Genomic DNA, 17,470 nt, shown 5'->3' on the forward strand with positions numbered 1-17,470 from the left:
TTATTCACGGGATGAGGGCCTTGATGGCGAGACCAGCATTTACTGCCCATCCCTAATTACCCAGAAAGCAAGTAAGAGTCAACCACATTGCCCTGGGTCTGTAGTCATATGTAGGCCAGACCAGGTAAGGATGACAGTTTCCTTCCCTCAAGGACATTAGTGAACCAGATGGATTTTTCTGACAATTGACAATGGATTTATGGTCATCATTAGACTCTTAATTCAAGATTTTTTTAAAAATTGAATTCAAATTCCACCATCTGTTGTGGCGTAATTCAAATTGGGCCCCCAGAACATTGCCTGGATTAAACAGTCCAGCAGTAATACCACTCGGGCATTGCCTCCTCCATCGCTACTTACCAAAGACCTGCTCCACCATTCATTTCGACCCCAACTGTTATGCAACTCAATTAACCTTCCATTGCTCAGAACACATTAAACACTTCATCCAACAAAATCTATCATTCTCAAATTTGAAACCTCAAATCCTTGCATTTATAATCTGCCACAGCAGTCCGTCCTAGATTCAGGTGGCTCAGTGGTTAGCACTGCTGCCTTACAGCGCCAGGGTCCCAGATTCATATCGCAGCCTTGGGTGACTGTGTGGAGATTGAACATTCTTCCTGTGTCTGCGTGGGTTTTCCTCCGGGTGTTCCAGTTTCCTCCCACAGACCAAGGATGTGCAGGTTAGGGTGGTTTGGCCACACTAAATTGCCCAGAGTGTCCAGGGATGGGCAGGTCAGGTGGGTTAGCCTTGGGTAATGCAGAGTTACAGGGATGGGGTAGGTGGGTGAGAGTGGTTGGGACGCTCTTCAGTGAATCAGTGTGGACTTGTTGGGCCAAATGGCCCGTGTTAACAATGGAGGGATTCTATTCTAAAAAAAATTCCTGCTACCCTTCATGTGGTAAGTGTTTCCTGATTGCTTGGAACCAAGTGCCCCTGAATGATTGTAGTCTAATATTGAGGACATCCTATTTTGTTCTTGATTTCTCCAAATCTACAATGAAAAGTCCTTTTAAAATTTCCAGCACTTCAGTTAGATTGACCATACACAATCAATTACAAAGCTATCTTAAGAAAGTTCTCCGAATTAAACTCTCCTGTGCAACACCATTTGGAGGTTCATGCTCATAACCAAGTGGTATCGTTTTCTCATTTCTCATTTTGTTTTATAGAAACTGAATTAGATTGACAATATTTGAACTCACAAACTTATTGCTCCAATAAAATAATCACCCAGTTATTGCATCTTCAAATTGTTCATGCAATAAAAAAAACCTTTAAGGGAAAAGGCTTAAATTATAATGGAGATTCTATTTGGTTTGCTAATTGGGCAGTCTGCACTGTACAAGTGAAAGCAAAGCTGCAAACATAAAATGAAACAGATGAAACCTATTTTCTGCAATTGATAATGACTGCAATTTTCCTACGATCAAAGCTAGTGTGTTTTTTTTAAGCTGCAGTGCCCACTAGGCAACTTAAAATACTATTCAACCATCACTCGCAGACTGTCATGAACATTGTTGGCTTCGAACCTCTAATCATTCTCTCTTGAGACTTTAAACAATTGAAGATTCCTTCGAGCTGCTTATCTTCCCAACTTAGCATTAATTGGTCCTGACAGCCAACTTTCTACCCATCCTGAATCAGATAATGCACTGCCACTGCTGTATATTTTAAATTCGCCTGGCTCTGATCAGCTGAATTCAGACATATGTCTGTGCAAAAATACTTCAGACCTCACCCACATCCCCTCGGTCCTAACATGAATGATTCCTCAGAGCTGACTACACATTGTACAGAGGTGTCTTCACGGTGTTTTCTGAAATCATTACTGTTATTAAGTTACAGAATTTTATGGTGCTGAAGGATGCCATCTGACATGGGTTGAGAAACTGGAAAAGCTCTCCAATTGGCCCCAATCCCCTGTTCTTTCCCTGGAGGCCTGCAATATATCCAATTTCCTTTTAAACATTACCATTGACACTGCTTCCAATAGCCTATTAGCTTAAGGAATTTTGAACACCTTTACTCACTGCATAAGAAAATTCCTATCCTCCCATCTGTTCTTCTGCAAGTTACCAAATTCCCTCGTATCATCAACCTTGCTGTCACGGAAGTCAATTTATTCCAAACTACACTATCAAATGCTCTCAAACTCTTGAACATTTGGATCAAATCTGACCAGAATATTCTCTACTCTAAGAGTAACAACCCAAATTTCTCTCGAATCTCATGCGATTGAAATCTCTCACTGTTGTACCCAGGTTGTTAAATGTCCTCTCTACCCTGTTCAACAATATTACACCCTCACTTTGAAGGGTTGAACAACTGAACAAATTGTGGCCCTGTCAAAACCACAAAGATGTGTAACATGGTGCTGCAATTGCACAAACCATGTTTCCATTTGTGCAGAGTCTAAAACTAAAGATCATAATTTAAAAATAATCATTGACAAATCCAATGGAGAATTCAGGAGAGACATTTTCACCCAAGGAGTGGTTAGAATGTGTTACTTGCTATCACAAGATATAGTTGGTGAAAAGCATCAGTGTACTACAGAAGAAGCTGGAACTGTGCAGGGGTGGGAAAGGAACAGAAGAATTTGCTTATAGCATTTGGATGAAAAAGGTGGAAGTCCGGTGTGAAATATAAACACCAATAAGAGAGCAGGCTTTTTCAGTCTAGGATCAAGCTGGTCAACAACTCAAACCCCACCACCATGTCCTCCTGGCCCACATAACAATCCAATTTAATTTCCCTTCTATCTTGACATACAATCATAAGCTGGCTGATGATACTTACTGGAAAGTGAATGCAAAGGGGTCATTTACAATTTATTTCTGTCAGCAACAGTAATAGTGACAATAGTAGGTGTCACTCCATTCTGACCCAGTCACCTTCCAAAACCTTTCTTTGCAGAAAAGTCCTTCCCATCTCATGCAAACAACAAACATCATCATGATGAATTGTTCTCTGAGTGGATTTTCCTGGTTCAATTTTGTTGCCCTTGTTCACTTGACTCTGTCAATACTCTCTCTCATGCATTGCATTTCATCTTCCTCTCACCCCAATCTTTCATCTGATTGCACTTTCTCTCATTCCTACCTGCAATTGGGAAGACATAAACCACATTTTTAGAAATATATTCATTCCTGGGATTGCTGACTAAGCTACCATTTATTGGTCAAAGGGCAATTAAGGGTTAACCTCATTCTTGTGGCTCATGGGGTCGTATGTAGGCTCGACCAGGTAAGAATAGCCATTACCCTCCCTAAAGGGCATTAGTGAACCTGATGGGTTTTTCCAACAATTAATTCATGGTCATCATTCGACATTTAATTTCAGATTTTTATTGAATTAAATTCCACCATCTGCTGTGGCGAGATTCGAACCCAAGTCCACAGAATATTACTTGGATCTCTGGATTAACAGCAATTGGATAATTAGGCCATTATCTCCCCGTAACCATACACTCTCCTCAATGAAAGGGACCAGTAGTCACTTGTCATCAACTGAAAAATTTCCTGCAATATTTGCTTCTTATTCTGTGTCATGTCCACATACCTTTATCTGCAAGAAATACTGACTCGTTATTTTACCCATTTGCAGTTGATGGCGAACAACAGTCATGTCACCACCATCTGTCCTCCTTAGCCATTTCTGTAAGCAGGATGATAAAGGGTGGAATGTTCCTACTTCCTGAACTAGAAGGGCAAAGGGGTGTCAATGGGAAAATATGGTGCGATTGACAGAAGTGAGATTTCTGGCATTGAGACTAAAAAGGTCCGGTTTTGAACAGCAAGGCAAGGATCTTGCAAGTGAGCAATGAGGCATTTTTTGCACTTATTTGCATGCCATTAGCCTCTCATCTCACCTCATTGATGTACAGTTTCCTCTTCCCCCATGCACTGGAAAGAAACTAGATGTTGCTAATTCCTGACATGAATACCTGGTGACTCCAACTCATTGCATGTTCCACCAGTCCTCCATCTCGAACACCAAGCACCAAAACCTCAGGGCGTACTCCAGATAAAATTACCACCCGCCAGCCACAAAGCTTGGTGGATACATAATGGCCTCACATCACCAGCCAACATGGCACAACTCTGACCCACTCAAAACCCTGATCTACACTTCACTGTAATGCTGCTACTGTCAGGAGACTTTGTACTCAGGGACAAGCACCCAGCTCATGGATTGGATCATGGTGCATGTCTGGGCTCCTCTCAGTGCCCATTCACTTTGTGCATTGAACATAGAATAATACAACACAAGATCAGGCCCTTCAGCCCACCATGTCTATGCTGACCATGACACCATTCTAAACTAATTCCACCTGCCTGCACATGGTCCATATCCCGTATTGCCTACCTGTTCATGTGTCTGTCTAAATGCTTCTTAAACTTTGCTTTCATATCTGTTTCTGCCACCTCCCCTCGCAGCATGTTCCAGATACCTTCCACCCTCTTTCCTCACATTCTCATTTAAACTTTCACCTCTCAGTTTTTAACCTCTGCTCCCTCGTATTTGACATTTCCACCCTGGGATGGAGACTCCAACTCGCAACCCTGTGCATGCTTCCCATCATTTTATACACTTGTGTCAAGTCCTCCCTCAGCTTTTGATGCTCTAGTGAAAACAATCCGAGTTTGTCCAAAATCTCCACATAGCTAATACACTCCAATCCTGGCAACAGCCTGGTAAACATCTTCTGCACCCTCTCCAAAGCCTCACATCATTCCCATAGTGTGACAACCAGAACTGCACAAATTTTCCAAATGTGGCCAAGATTAAGTATCATACAGCTGCAACATGACTTGGCAACTTTTATACTCAATGCCCCGAACAATAAAGGCAAGCATACTGTATGCTTTCTTTAGCACCATGTACACTTGTGTTGCCACTTTCAGGGAATCTATTGGTTTGCATCCCAAGATCTCTCTCTATATCAATATCTCTAAGGGTCCTACCATTCACTCTGTACTTTCCTCTTGCATTTGACCTCCCAAAATACATCACCTCACACTTGTCCAGATTAAACCCCACTTCCCAATTCTCTGCTCAACTTGCCAACTGATCTATATCCTGTTGCATCCTTTGATATCCCCCCTCACTGTCCATAACTCCCCCAATTTTCATATCATCATAAAATATACAGACTACCTACATTTTCATCCCGCTCACTTACTTGCGGCGGCAATGTGGCTTAGTGGTTAGCACTGCTGCTTCACAGCACCAGGGACCCGAGTTTGATTCCAGCCTCAGGTGACTGTCTGTGTGAAATTTGTACATTCTCCCCGTGTTGCGAGGGATTCCTCTGGGCGCTCTGGTTTCCTTCCACAGTCCAAAGATGTGCAGGTTAGGTGAATTTGCCATGCTACATTGCCCAAAGTGTTCAGGGACGACTAGGTTAGGTGCATTAATCCGGGGTAAATATAGGATAGTAAGGTAAGGGAATGGGTCTGGGTTACTCTTCAGAGGGTTGGTGTGGACTTGTTGGGCCAAAGGGCCACTGTAGAGATTCTATTCAATACAAATTACAATCTCAATTATCCAAATGAGACTGGCAGGGAGTATTTTGTTTGGATAACCGAATGTTCAGATAACTGATCTGATCATAAACAAAGAAAGCATTCTCAAGTGTAAATGAAATCCCTTGACACAAAGCCTCAGCCAGATGCACTGACTCATGTGTTACAAATCAAATCAAATCGAAAGGCACCCTGGGACGGAGCGGGGCCTTCTTTCCTGTGGTTTTACATGGTTTCTCAAATGTCTGTCTGGGTTTCTGTCTGTGTCTTTGCTCAGAGCCGTGCTGTTTTACTCATGCAGGTCATGAAGGTACCCGAGTCTAAACCCGATTGTCGAAAATAATCAAACCCAAACTTTGGATTGTAATTAAAGTACAAGGGGAAAAGAAAGCTGCATGTAAGTCTGTAAATATACCTCCTGAAAGAACAGCTGTCAGAAACTCCCTGCTGTGTATGACAGAGAGAAAGAATAAGAGAGGAAGAAGGAGAGTGAGAGAAAGGGGGCAGGGACAATGTGAGAGATAGAACAAGGCAGAAGGGCAGGAAAGAAAGAAAGAAAGAAAGAAAGAAAGAAAGAAAGAATAAATGACAGAGGCGGAGTGGGAGAGAAGTTGTCGAGTTCACTGGTGGGCAGTCTGTCTTAGAAAGAGGGTTTCTGCAGATAGTATTAGAGTCTGGATTCCAATCTCAAACATTGGGAGCTTGAGATCTTTTTCAGATAATCCGAAATTCAGATAATTGATGTTCGGATAACCAAGGTTGTTCTATATTACAAAGAGGAGAAAGTGAGGTCTGCAGATGCTGGAGATCAGAGCTGAAAATGTGTTGCTGGAAAAGCGCAGCAGATCAGGCGGCATCCAAGGATCAGGAAATTCGATGTTTCGGGCATAAGCCCTTCTTCCTGAAGAAGGACTTATGCCCGAAACGTCGAATTTCCTGTTCCTTGGATGCTGCCTGACCTCCTGCGCTTTTCCAGCAACACATTTTCAGCTATATTACAAACAACAGAGGTCCCAGCACTGATCCTGGTGGAACACAACTAGTCATAGACCTCCAATCAGAAAAATATCCCTCAACAACTACCCTCTATCTTTGTTGCCCAAGCCAATTCTGTACACAACTTACCATTCAATATGGATCCAATGTGATCTAATCATCTAGACCAGCCTACCATGAGGGACCTTGTCAAATGCCCAAACTTTATGAATTATCATCAAAACTTCCTCCAAAACCCCAATCAAATTTGTGAGACATGACCCATATAAAGCCATCCTGGCTATTCCTAATATGTCCATTCTTCTCTGTATGAGTAAATCCCTATTGTTAAGAATCTTTTCTAATAATTTCTCTACCACTGATGGAAAACTCACCAACCTATAATCTCCTGGATTGTCCCTGTTGCCCTTCTTGAAAAAAGGAACAACATTGGCTATTCTCCAGTCGCCTGAGATCTCATCTGTGGCTGAAGACGATACAAAGATCTCTGTAAAGGTCTCACTAATCTCCTCCTTTGCCATATTACAATGCTGGATGGATCTCATCAGCACCTGGAGATTTTTTTCCCTTAATGTTTTTCAAGACGCCCAATAATTCCTTCTTCTTAATATTGACATTCCCTTGAATATCAACACACCACTCCCTAATCTAACGATCAGCCATGTCCTTCTCCTTTGTAAGTATCAATACAAAATACTCATTAATGACCTCACCTACTTCCTCTGGCTCCAAGCACAAATTTCGTGCTTTGTCCCCAAGTGAACTTATCCTTTCCCTAGCTACCCTTTTGCTTCTAATAAGTGTTTAAAATGAATTAGAATTCTCCTTAATTCCTCTTGCCAAAGGGATTTCTTTGCCCTTTGCCCTTTGCCCTTTGCCCTGTTAGCCCTCCCAATTCTTTGTTCAAATTCTTTCTTGCTTTCTTTTGATTCCTTGGGGGTCTTGCGGGATTTCAATTTCTGAACTCTTGCATTTGCTTCCTTTATCTTTTTGACAAAGCTTTTAATATCTGTTGTCATCCAAGGTTCCCAAACGTTGCCATCCTTATCTTTCATCTCTACAGGATCATGCTAATACTGAACTCTGATCAACAGGCCTTTCAAATACTCCCACATGCCAGATATGGATTTACATTCAAACAGCCTCCCCTAGTTAAATTGCTACAGTTTCTGCCAAATACTGTTGCAATTAGCCATTCCACAATTTGGCACTTTCATCCTAGGAACATTTTTATTCTTTCCAAGAAATATCTTCAAACATATGGAATTATGATCACTATTCCCAAAACGCTCCCCCACTGAAAATTTGATCACCTGGCCAGGCTCATTCCCCAGGACAAAGTCTGGTACGGCCCCTATCATAGTTGGACCATCTATAGATTCTTTCTAGAAAGAATCCTAGATGCACTGAAAAAATTCTGCCCTAACGAAGCCCGTGGCACTAAAGGAGTTCAGTGAATATTGGAGAAGTATAAATCATCCACAACAACTCTGTTGTTTTTACATATTTCTATGATCAGCCTACATATCTGTTCCTCTATCTCCCGCTGGCTATTAGGAGGCCGATAGTATAAGCCATCATAGTGACTGCACCTTTCATATTCCTGAGTTCTACCCATAAGGCCTTGCTAGATGAGCTCTCCAAATGTCCTCTCTCAGTGAGGCTGTGACATTCTCCTTAATCACTAATGCAACTCCCCCTCCCATTTTACATCCCTCTCTATCTCACCTGGAAAATCTAAACCCTGGAACGTTCAGCTGCCTATCCTGCCAGTTTTCAACCAAGTTTCAGTAATGGTTACAACATAATAGTTCTATGTATTAATCCAGGTTCTCAGTGGTCCAGAGGCTGCTCTCATGTTACAGAGAGAGAGATGACTGGTGGTGGTTTAATCCGAGAGTCACCACGCCTCAACTGAGGGGTGTGGTTGAGAAGGTGCGATCATCATGGTAACCTCAGCCGACCTTGCACTGTGAGCTGCACTCTGCATCGCTAACCAATTGTGCAGCTCATGATTTAACCGACCCAATTTGCTGCTGCATACAAGTAAACGCTTTCAACCGTTTGCAATCTTTTCAACATGTGCTTGTTCATTGTGGGCTAGAGAAGATCTCAAGTTAGACTGAGCATTGCAGAAAGAGTATCACTCCCTTAGACAGGGTATGCTGATAGGATGATGCTGAGGACGGGGACCTTCATTCTTAAGCAGCAATATATTTCCAAACATGTCTTCGCATTAGCAGTGAGATGCCAACAATACCATCAAAGGCATTACTTTTCCACTCAGCTCGTGCCGGGAAGGCCAGGTCTTAGTTGGCAGAACTTGGCTTGGTGCACATCTGGGCTTTTAAAATGGCGTCAGCACCAGGAACCCTGGGAGATCCAGGCAAAGCTGATTTCCTGTTGTGCAGGAGACAGTGCAAGCAGGGTACTACTGAAATGTGATGTGTAGCTCATGAGGCAAACAGTGGAGAATTGTATGAGGAAACACCCCTAAGCACTCCATAAAACTCTCCAAAATTGACATATATCGGACTTCTAGTCAAATTCTTCCCATAATTACTCTCAATCCATTCTGGCTTGCTAGACAATGGCTTGCCTAGTTCCTGACACAGATTTCCACTCGATTTTATTGTTCAGTGCTGACTTTACTCTGGACTCAGCATTTGTCCTTTGGAAAGGAGTGTTGCAATACAGTGCCCAAAGCATTTGCAAAAGACTGAAACATGAACTCCACAGTGACATAGCACTGAACAGGAAAAGATAATGATGACTGAATACATAACAAAAAGCTAGATGCTGAGGTAATTTTTAAAGTCATGCAGAAAGTAACAGAACAGAATTGGTGCTGGTAAGTTTCAGATGTAAGATGGGTGGTGTTTTGTACAGAGAACTGGAACTGGAAGAATAAGGAAAATGAACAGGAAGTAATGCACAGACGGAATTATATGGTCAGGTATTAGCAACAAGGGAAATGCTTCATCTCAGTTCATAACAAGAACAGGCCTGAGGCATGATTCTACATTGAGCAAAGAGACTTTTGCGAGAGGAACACCCTCAAGGTCATCCAAAAAAAGGAAGACAAGCAGTAGAAGCAGCTGGCACATGTGTAGGAAGAGAGCAGTAAGAGTTTTCTTTAACCCAGTTTTCAGTTCTAACTCTGTAGAGGGCCCAAGGGACCGTTCCACTTTCTGTGCCAGCATTCATTATTTTGATGAGCTTAACATTGAGTCAAACAACAAAAAAAGCACATGGGACATTACTGTTCCAGTACATTGAAGAAGGAGAGGAGAAATGTAGAGGGTATCTATTCTGACTTTAGGATGTTCCAATTGTTTCCATTGGTGCATTGTTAAGTGCATTAGTCAGGGTTAAATTTATGATATTAGGGTAGGGTCTGGGTGGGTTACTCTTCAGAGGGTCAGTGTAGATTTGTTGGGCTGAAGTGCCTGTTTCCACACTGTAGGGATTCTATAATCCACAATTCTATTCTAAAGGCTAAAAGGTCAATGACCAGAGAACACAGATTTTAAGATGATCCTTACTTTAAGGAGAAGGCTTTCTTCATTTTCTTTCATTTTCCTTTCCTCCCGTTCCTATATTCCTATATTCTGCATGGGCCTCAAAGGTCTATGCACAGCAGTAACTTCCAAAACCAGAAGTCAATGTGCTGGCATGCTGTTTGATATGTGTAGACCCTCTCACTGGCTACATTAGATGAAATATTGGGGTGGTGGTCTAGTAGTAATGTCAGTGAGCTAGTAATCCAGATTCCCAGGCCAATGCTCAAAGGGTGTAGGTTCAAATCCCTCCATAGTTGATGGTGAGTTTTGAATTCAATGAATATCTGCTCTAAGTAAAGCTAGCTAATGGCAACCATAGCTTGCATTTTGCCTAAGTATTCTCCATTTCTGAGTGTTTCACAGATACTTCTTTGTGAAGCTCTAGCAGGTGAATCTTCACTTCTCAGCCTGAGTTGGATGCATCATCCCTCGGTGGTGCTATGCTCGTTCTATCACATGCTTACCATTGGCAGGAGTACTCAACACTGCCAGGACTTGCTATGCTTTCTATCACTGGTACAATGTTTACAGTTCAGCTATGCACCAGCTGAATTACTGCCAACCATTGACTAGAATTCCAAGGTGCACATAGCCTTCGTAAAACAAAACAAGAAGAATCTTCTGAAGCCACATGGAGTGACATGGGTGTAATTTCTTTGCAACAAAAGCTTGCATTTTGAAATATTTTGCCACTTTACACCTATCTAATCAACTATCACTGTAAATGAAGCTACACTATTGCACTACACTTAGAGCTACAATATTGTCTGAATCCTATCTCAGGAGGTGCTGCTCTTTCCCTCATGTTCAGCACAGCATGAAATCTCATCATTGTTCAGGACTGACCATGACTCCTCCTCACCACCACCCTCCCACCTCCCCCCATGCCCCCTCTACCCAGGGAAGGACAGGGAGCAAGAAACTGAGGACTGCAGATGCTGGAGAGTCAGTGTCGAAAAGGGTGGCGCCGAAAAAACGCAGGCAGTCAGGCAGCATCTGAGGAGCAAGAGAGCCCATGTTTTGGGCATAAGCCCTTCATCAGAAATGTGTGACACATTATGCCCGAAACGTTGACCCTCCTGCTCCTTGGATGCCACTGACCTGCTCTGTTTTTACAGTGCCACACCTTTCAAGTTGGAAGGACAGTTCTAACCGATGAATGATCTCTGTGCGGCTTCCTGACTTCCCATTAGTCTCTTGTCTGGCTGCACTAGAACCACATTACCCACTCTCAGGGCCTTAATGATATGAAACCCCTGAACTTATGCCACACCAACCATGTCCACGCTCTTGGACTAATGTCAACTGATGCCCTTGGCTTACGGCTCTGGTATATCCAGATTAATTAAGTCCCATTGACTTGAATGAGGGCTGCACTACTTAGACTTTGAGACAGGGCTATTTGGTAGAAGTATATTGGGTGTGTTTGACATGTAAGATGCTGCAGGTGTGCCATTGAATTAGCATAGCAACATACAACAATATGTCCACCCTCTTGACTGATCACTGCTTGTAAACATACCAGCTGCCTTTATCGTCTCTGGCAGCAGGCAAGACAAGGAAGAAGAATTGTAAATTCTGTAAATGATGTGGCAAAGCACAAAATAGACAATGCACAGATGCTGTGGTCATTCAAATGGGTGCAGAGTGAGTGAATGCTAAGGGAGCAAGCTAAGAGTCCTGTTCTACATGTGATGGTCTCTGTACAGGAAGTGACCTGGCAGTAGCATTGCAGTGAGATGTTGGTTAACCACAAAGTGCCGTTTTGCAGTGGAGAGCTGTATTCAGAGTTAAATGTGCCATGATGATGTGGTGAGGTTGGAATGTCTGATGCCAATTCCTGTGAAAGGGGTACAGGTGGTCGTTGCCCATGGAACACACCCTGAGATTATTGGTCAAGATGGCAACCTGCAGGAGCAAGGGGTAACTATAGATGGCAGGACCAATCCAGACTTTCATGTTGGGAATTGTCTTCATCTATATCTTTCTCCAGAGCACAGAAAAGTATTGATTCTTAATTGCCCTATGGGGGCCTCATAGAATCCATTATAAAATCCCTACAGTATGGAAACAGGATCTTCAGCCCAACTGGTCCACAACGGACCCTCTAAAGAGTATCCCACCCAAATCCATTCCTCTACCATATTAGTCTACATTTACCCATAGGCAGAAGTGGGTACTGCCAATGCTGGAGATTAGAGGCAAGGTTAGAGTGGTGCTGGAAAAGCGCAACTGGTCAGATAGCATCCAAAGAGCGGGAAAATCGACGTTTTGGGAAAAAGCCCTTCATTTATCCCTCACCACTGTGGGCAATATAACATGGCAGATTCACCTAACCTGCACATCTTTGGACTGTGGGAGGAAGCCAGAGCACCCAGACAAACAGGGAGAATGTACAAACTCTACTCATACAGCCACCCGAGGCTGGAATTGAACCAGGTCCCTGGCTCTGTGAGGCAGCAGTGCTAACCACTGTACCACTGTACTACCCCCACTACCTATGGCCAACTGGATTGTCGTCCAAAAGACTTGGTGTAAAATAGACCATTCCTTTGTTGCACTCTACTGTGATTCTATGATTCTGTGGGCTGGAGCGTTTTAGAGGATGTGCGAAGTTGGCAGATGGGTCACCTTAGAAAGTTCCCTGCCTTCTGTATTTTCATTCGGGGGAGTGGGGGCAGGACTGTCTAATGCCCCTCACTTTGAAGGTGACAATGGAGGTTAGCAGATAGCTGGTTTGCCTGCTTCTGTTTATTGGGACATCGGCCCAGTTCTACTGATCAATATCAGGCCTTCAAATGCCATCGATATCATATGTTCTTCCATACACCCCTTCTGTAGCTCCTCATTCAGTCTCACATACTAGTACTCCTCAAGAACCACTTCATAGCTATAGGAAGAACTTGCAATGGACATGAGAAATATTAAACTTCTAGCAATCAAATCGAGTACGTTTTTAGACATACCACACTGAAAGATATTTCCTGAACCATTGAATGAAGTTAAGAACCCTCAAGTGATCAATCAATTTCCAACACAAGCAAATGTCAAGTCAGTAACTACATAAAGGACAGATCCTCCTTTATCAAACTCTTAAAGCTGTCAATGCAACCTTTGCTGAGATAGGTGATACAAATGCTTTTGAAATCCAGCCAAGCATTCTTAACAGACTCATCTGTCAAAATAAGCCATTAGACCTGCAGATAACAATGCTTTATGAAATTGGGAACATAGACATATTTGCTCTTTTTTCTCAAAATTATACCAGATGGCTCATCAACAAAGCAACCCAGGAGTTGCTGTCTTTATGTTTTTGGGAATTGAAGTTGTCACAACACTTCCAGGGTGCTGTATATCCTGCACTGGGCAGTTACAAGGCTCCAGTCAGAACAAAAAACATGCAAACTCATAGTTTGCTGCAACACAACAGAAAGGTTTTTATTCCGATAATGTGCCCTCTTCAGAAAGTCAAGAACATGGTGGCTCAGTGTTAGCACTGCTGCTTCACAGCACCAGGGACCTGGGTTCGATTCTAGCCTCAGGCACCTGCATGGGTTTCATCCCACAGTCCAAAGATGTGCAGGTTAGGGTAGATTGGCCATGCTAAATTGCCCATAGTATCTAGGAATGTGTAGGTTCGGTGCATTAGCCATGGGAAATGCAAAGATTTAGGGGGAATGGATCTGGGTGGAAAGCTATTCAGAGGATTGGTATAGACTTGCTGCACTGTGGGGATTCTATAAGCAAGTCTGGCAAGTGGGAATTGGCTGAACAGTCATTGATGTCACATGACTCACCTCTTATAGACATTCTGACCCAATATATTACACATCTTTGTATAATTTATATATGTCACTGTAATGCTGCACTTTGAACCAAGTCTATCTATAGAGATGGCTTGACACCAATAAAACTGTGGGGCAGGAGGATTAATTTAACCGCCCCTCCCCCCCCCCCCCTCCCCACCCCATGCATTCAAGTTAGTAATGCCAATGGGGAGCAGAGCAGAAGTCACAGAATCGGGTCAATATGCCATTTGTAAATGGCCCGCAAGTGCCCACTTTGATGTGGGACTCCTCTGGTCCTGGAGGACATATGGCTTAGTGATTGGTTGCCAAGGTTGATTCCCATTTGGTTCTGAGACAGGATATCCCACCTTAAAGAGATACTGATCAATCAGAGGTCAGCAGCTCTGAAAAGCCAGCAGAGGCACCAGGGATTGTAAAACATTGGTCCAATTGTGGAATCCAAAAATTGTTCTCCAGACAATGTACTAAAACTAACCATAGTTTCTCTACTGCTTTTGAGTTCATCCAATATCTAATTGACGACTTATCTGGTGTTCTTCCAGTCTCTCTCCAGCCTCATATTCACCATGGTGGTGAGAGTTGCAAAGAAATCCCTTATTTGACTGAAAAATACTTAGGGACTGTTGCCACTGGTTAGATATCATCATTGCATCTCATAGTTATGATGTGGAGGTGCCAAATAAACCTGTTGGACTATAAACTGGTGTTGTGTGATTTTTAACTTTATTTCACAATTCATGAGAGATCTCCTTACAATGCAACCAGGGTCAACACAATGACCTTTTCTTGCATACTTAAACAAACCCACCCTCACTGTAGGGGCATGAGGTGTGGTTTTATGAGATAACAGGGTCTCTATCAATACTCAAGAAGTTGTGATTCTAAGAGCCAAAGGGTTGGCCAATCTGGGCTACTTAACTCAGCCACCAATATCCGGTGTGCTCGAAGTGTTTCAGGGCAGTACAATAACCGCAGCCCTTAATATCATGACTCACACACAGTGCCTTCTGAAGGGCATGTTTGAAAAAACTGCAGCATATACTTTACGCCCCAAAGTAATTCTAACGCTCCGTCTGAACTCACTTCCCATTGGTCAGTGTGCAATAGTAATTCAGGTAATTTGCAGAGAAAATATGGAGGTATTTTGCCATGGGCTGCTGGTCAAACAGCAAAATTATTTTCTGTCTTTGCAAGTAAAACCACATCAAAACCACACTCTGATATTTCTGCCATATTTCCTGAAATAGCGACAAATCTGAAGAGTAGCTGGAATAAGAGATTAGCGCTCTGTGTTAATACAGATAGGCTTTTTAAACACAGTACCACAACCACAGTGGATTTCTTGGTATCTCTCATGTCACGCTTGAACACTACATTTGAAATCCAGGATCGTTCAGGCTTGGCATCGTGTTTTAGAGGAAGCTAAATCTGGATTTGTGCGCTGTTCTCGCCTGACAAGCACGTCCCTCAATAACACTGAGGAAACAGACGCCATCAAATGGCCTTACATCTGACTTCCTCTATTGTGTATCCGTGTCTGTCCGAGGTACACACAGGTTCATGGTTTCAGGTGCCTGACTAGCCAAGTGCGTCAAGTGTGTTGCTGGACAGGAACAGTCTCAACAAAATGTCTAAGCAGACCGGCCAGTTGAAATCCACCGCACACAGGGAAACTTGTTTCAAACATAATTAACTACAAACCGTAACAACTACTGCACCGGGGAGGAACAGGGAAGCAGCTTCCCTTTTTGTTGCATGTGTTGAATTTTGCCGAAGATTTGTACCAACTTGTGTCAACGTTTAGTCTGTTTGAGCAGCACCACTCTTGAAACAGGCTACCCACATCCTGTTGACAGACTTACAGATATGTGGCAGCTTCGGACAATTTTAAGCTCACTTTGTAGCACTTCATTTATGGAAGAATGGAAGTTTGTTTTTCCCTTACCCACTCCATATCTCTCCTTAACTGTCCGGCTCCAGGAAGGCATGGTTCAATTGACACTGTCGATCACCCCCACAACGCAGTTAACGGCCAACAGGGCTACGGTCGTGCAAGGCTATGCCTGAAGTGCTTTCACTTTGCTGCATCCGGAACTCTGCATCAGCGAGCCAGCACTGACGTCTTAACCACAAAGGCGGCAAAGGTGCAAATAATGGCGCGTGAGGGATGATTTAGGCGGGGCCTGGTTAAGGTAGTTCACACAGGCATAGATAGAGGGGTAAAAAGGCAGAACCTACTTTAGGTACTGTAACCCACACTGAACATTTTGCAATAAAGCACTACCCCGAATCATTGCCTGTGATGAGACTGACACCCAATTGCAAACTGAAAATGAGTTGTTCTTTTTAGTGTTCTGCCTATTTGGAGCAAATGATTCAAGTTTATGCAGCACACTGCGAAAAGCTTGTTGGGTACATGTAACTGAAGGGTTCTACTTCAGGATTTCTGAAGAAGGATAGGGGCTTCTTCATACACATCTGGATAAAGACATTTGGGTCACCCAGTGGTTAGCACTGCTGCCTCATAGTGACAAGGACCTAGGTTCAATTCCACCCTTGGGTGACAGTCTGTATCGAGTTTGCACATTCTCTCCGTATCTGCGTGGGTTTCCTCTGGGTGCTCTGGTTTCCTCCCACAGTCCAAAGGTGTGCAGCTTAGGGTGAATTGAAAATGTTAAGTTGCCCACAGTCTCCAGGGATGTGCAGGCTAAGTGGGTTAACAATGATAAATGCAGGGATTGAGTAGGATTGGGTGGGATGCTCTTCAGAGAGTTAGGATGGGCTGAATGGCCTGCTTCCACACTGTAGGGATTCTATAATTTCTCAGTGAAATTTCTGCCACGCTTCTTGAGGTTTGGACACGGGTCACATGGACATCTTCAAAGAATCAGACTATGTATTGGCATGTCCTCTTTACCCAGGCTGCTGTGTGAGGGCTGGGAATGATAGCAAGCTGCCTTGGAAGATGCGATTCCAGGCAATCAGTAAATTTGACCACATCGATTAAAACCTGACCAAGCCAATGGTTTCGGTCACACTCCATATTATATTTTAAAAAGAAAAACTGATTTGTGCCCTTTAATTCTGGGGTATTCTGTCTTTATCCCTCTCCACCAAATCTAACCCAGCTCTGTCTAACTAAACCTCAACTGTGACAACTATTTGCCCAAAGTCCCTGTTGATGGTTATGGCAAGTGATCACAAATGATTCCACTGTTTTCCTTGGCTCATTGGAAGGTCTCCCGTGTCAGTTGCCCTTTAGAGTCCTTTTAAAACTTTCCCCTCTCATCTTAGAGCAGTGCCCTCTAGACTTAGACTCTCCTACCCTGGGGAAAAGACCATGGCTATTCACTGTATGCCATCATGATTTCTTACTGTTATAGTGTAATCACTGCTCAGAAACTAGGGCCAGGTCTTTGGCCACTATTTCTTTAAAAAAGAGCATAAGAAATCAGACCCAAAGTTGGCCATTTAGTCTGCAAAATTCTGACTGGTCTGCCCCAGTGCTCAACTCCACTTTCACGCCACATCCTCAAAACCTTCAATGCTCCAAAAATCTCTATCTTA

General features: G+C 43.2%; 1 protein-coding gene across 1 annotated transcript in view; it reads right to left on the reverse strand.

The window, feature by feature from the left end:
* LOC132823334 (dedicator of cytokinesis protein 2-like) overlaps positions 1-15,970 on the reverse strand; it is a 717,727-nt gene extending 701,757 nt beyond the window's left edge. Inside the window, exon 1 of the mRNA XM_060837030.1 lies at positions 15,849-15,970. Coding sequence (XP_060693013.1) covers positions 15,849-15,891 — 43 coding nt within the window. The 5' untranslated portion in view covers positions 15,892-15,970. The remainder of the gene's footprint in view (positions 1-15,848) is intronic.
* Between the last annotated feature and the right edge of the window lie 1,500 nt (positions 15,971-17,470).

The sequence above is a fragment of the Hemiscyllium ocellatum genome, chromosome 16 (assembly GCF_020745735.1).
Source record: "Hemiscyllium ocellatum isolate sHemOce1 chromosome 16, sHemOce1.pat.X.cur, whole genome shotgun sequence".
Lineage (NCBI taxonomy): Eukaryota > Metazoa > Chordata > Chondrichthyes > Orectolobiformes > Hemiscylliidae > Hemiscyllium > Hemiscyllium ocellatum.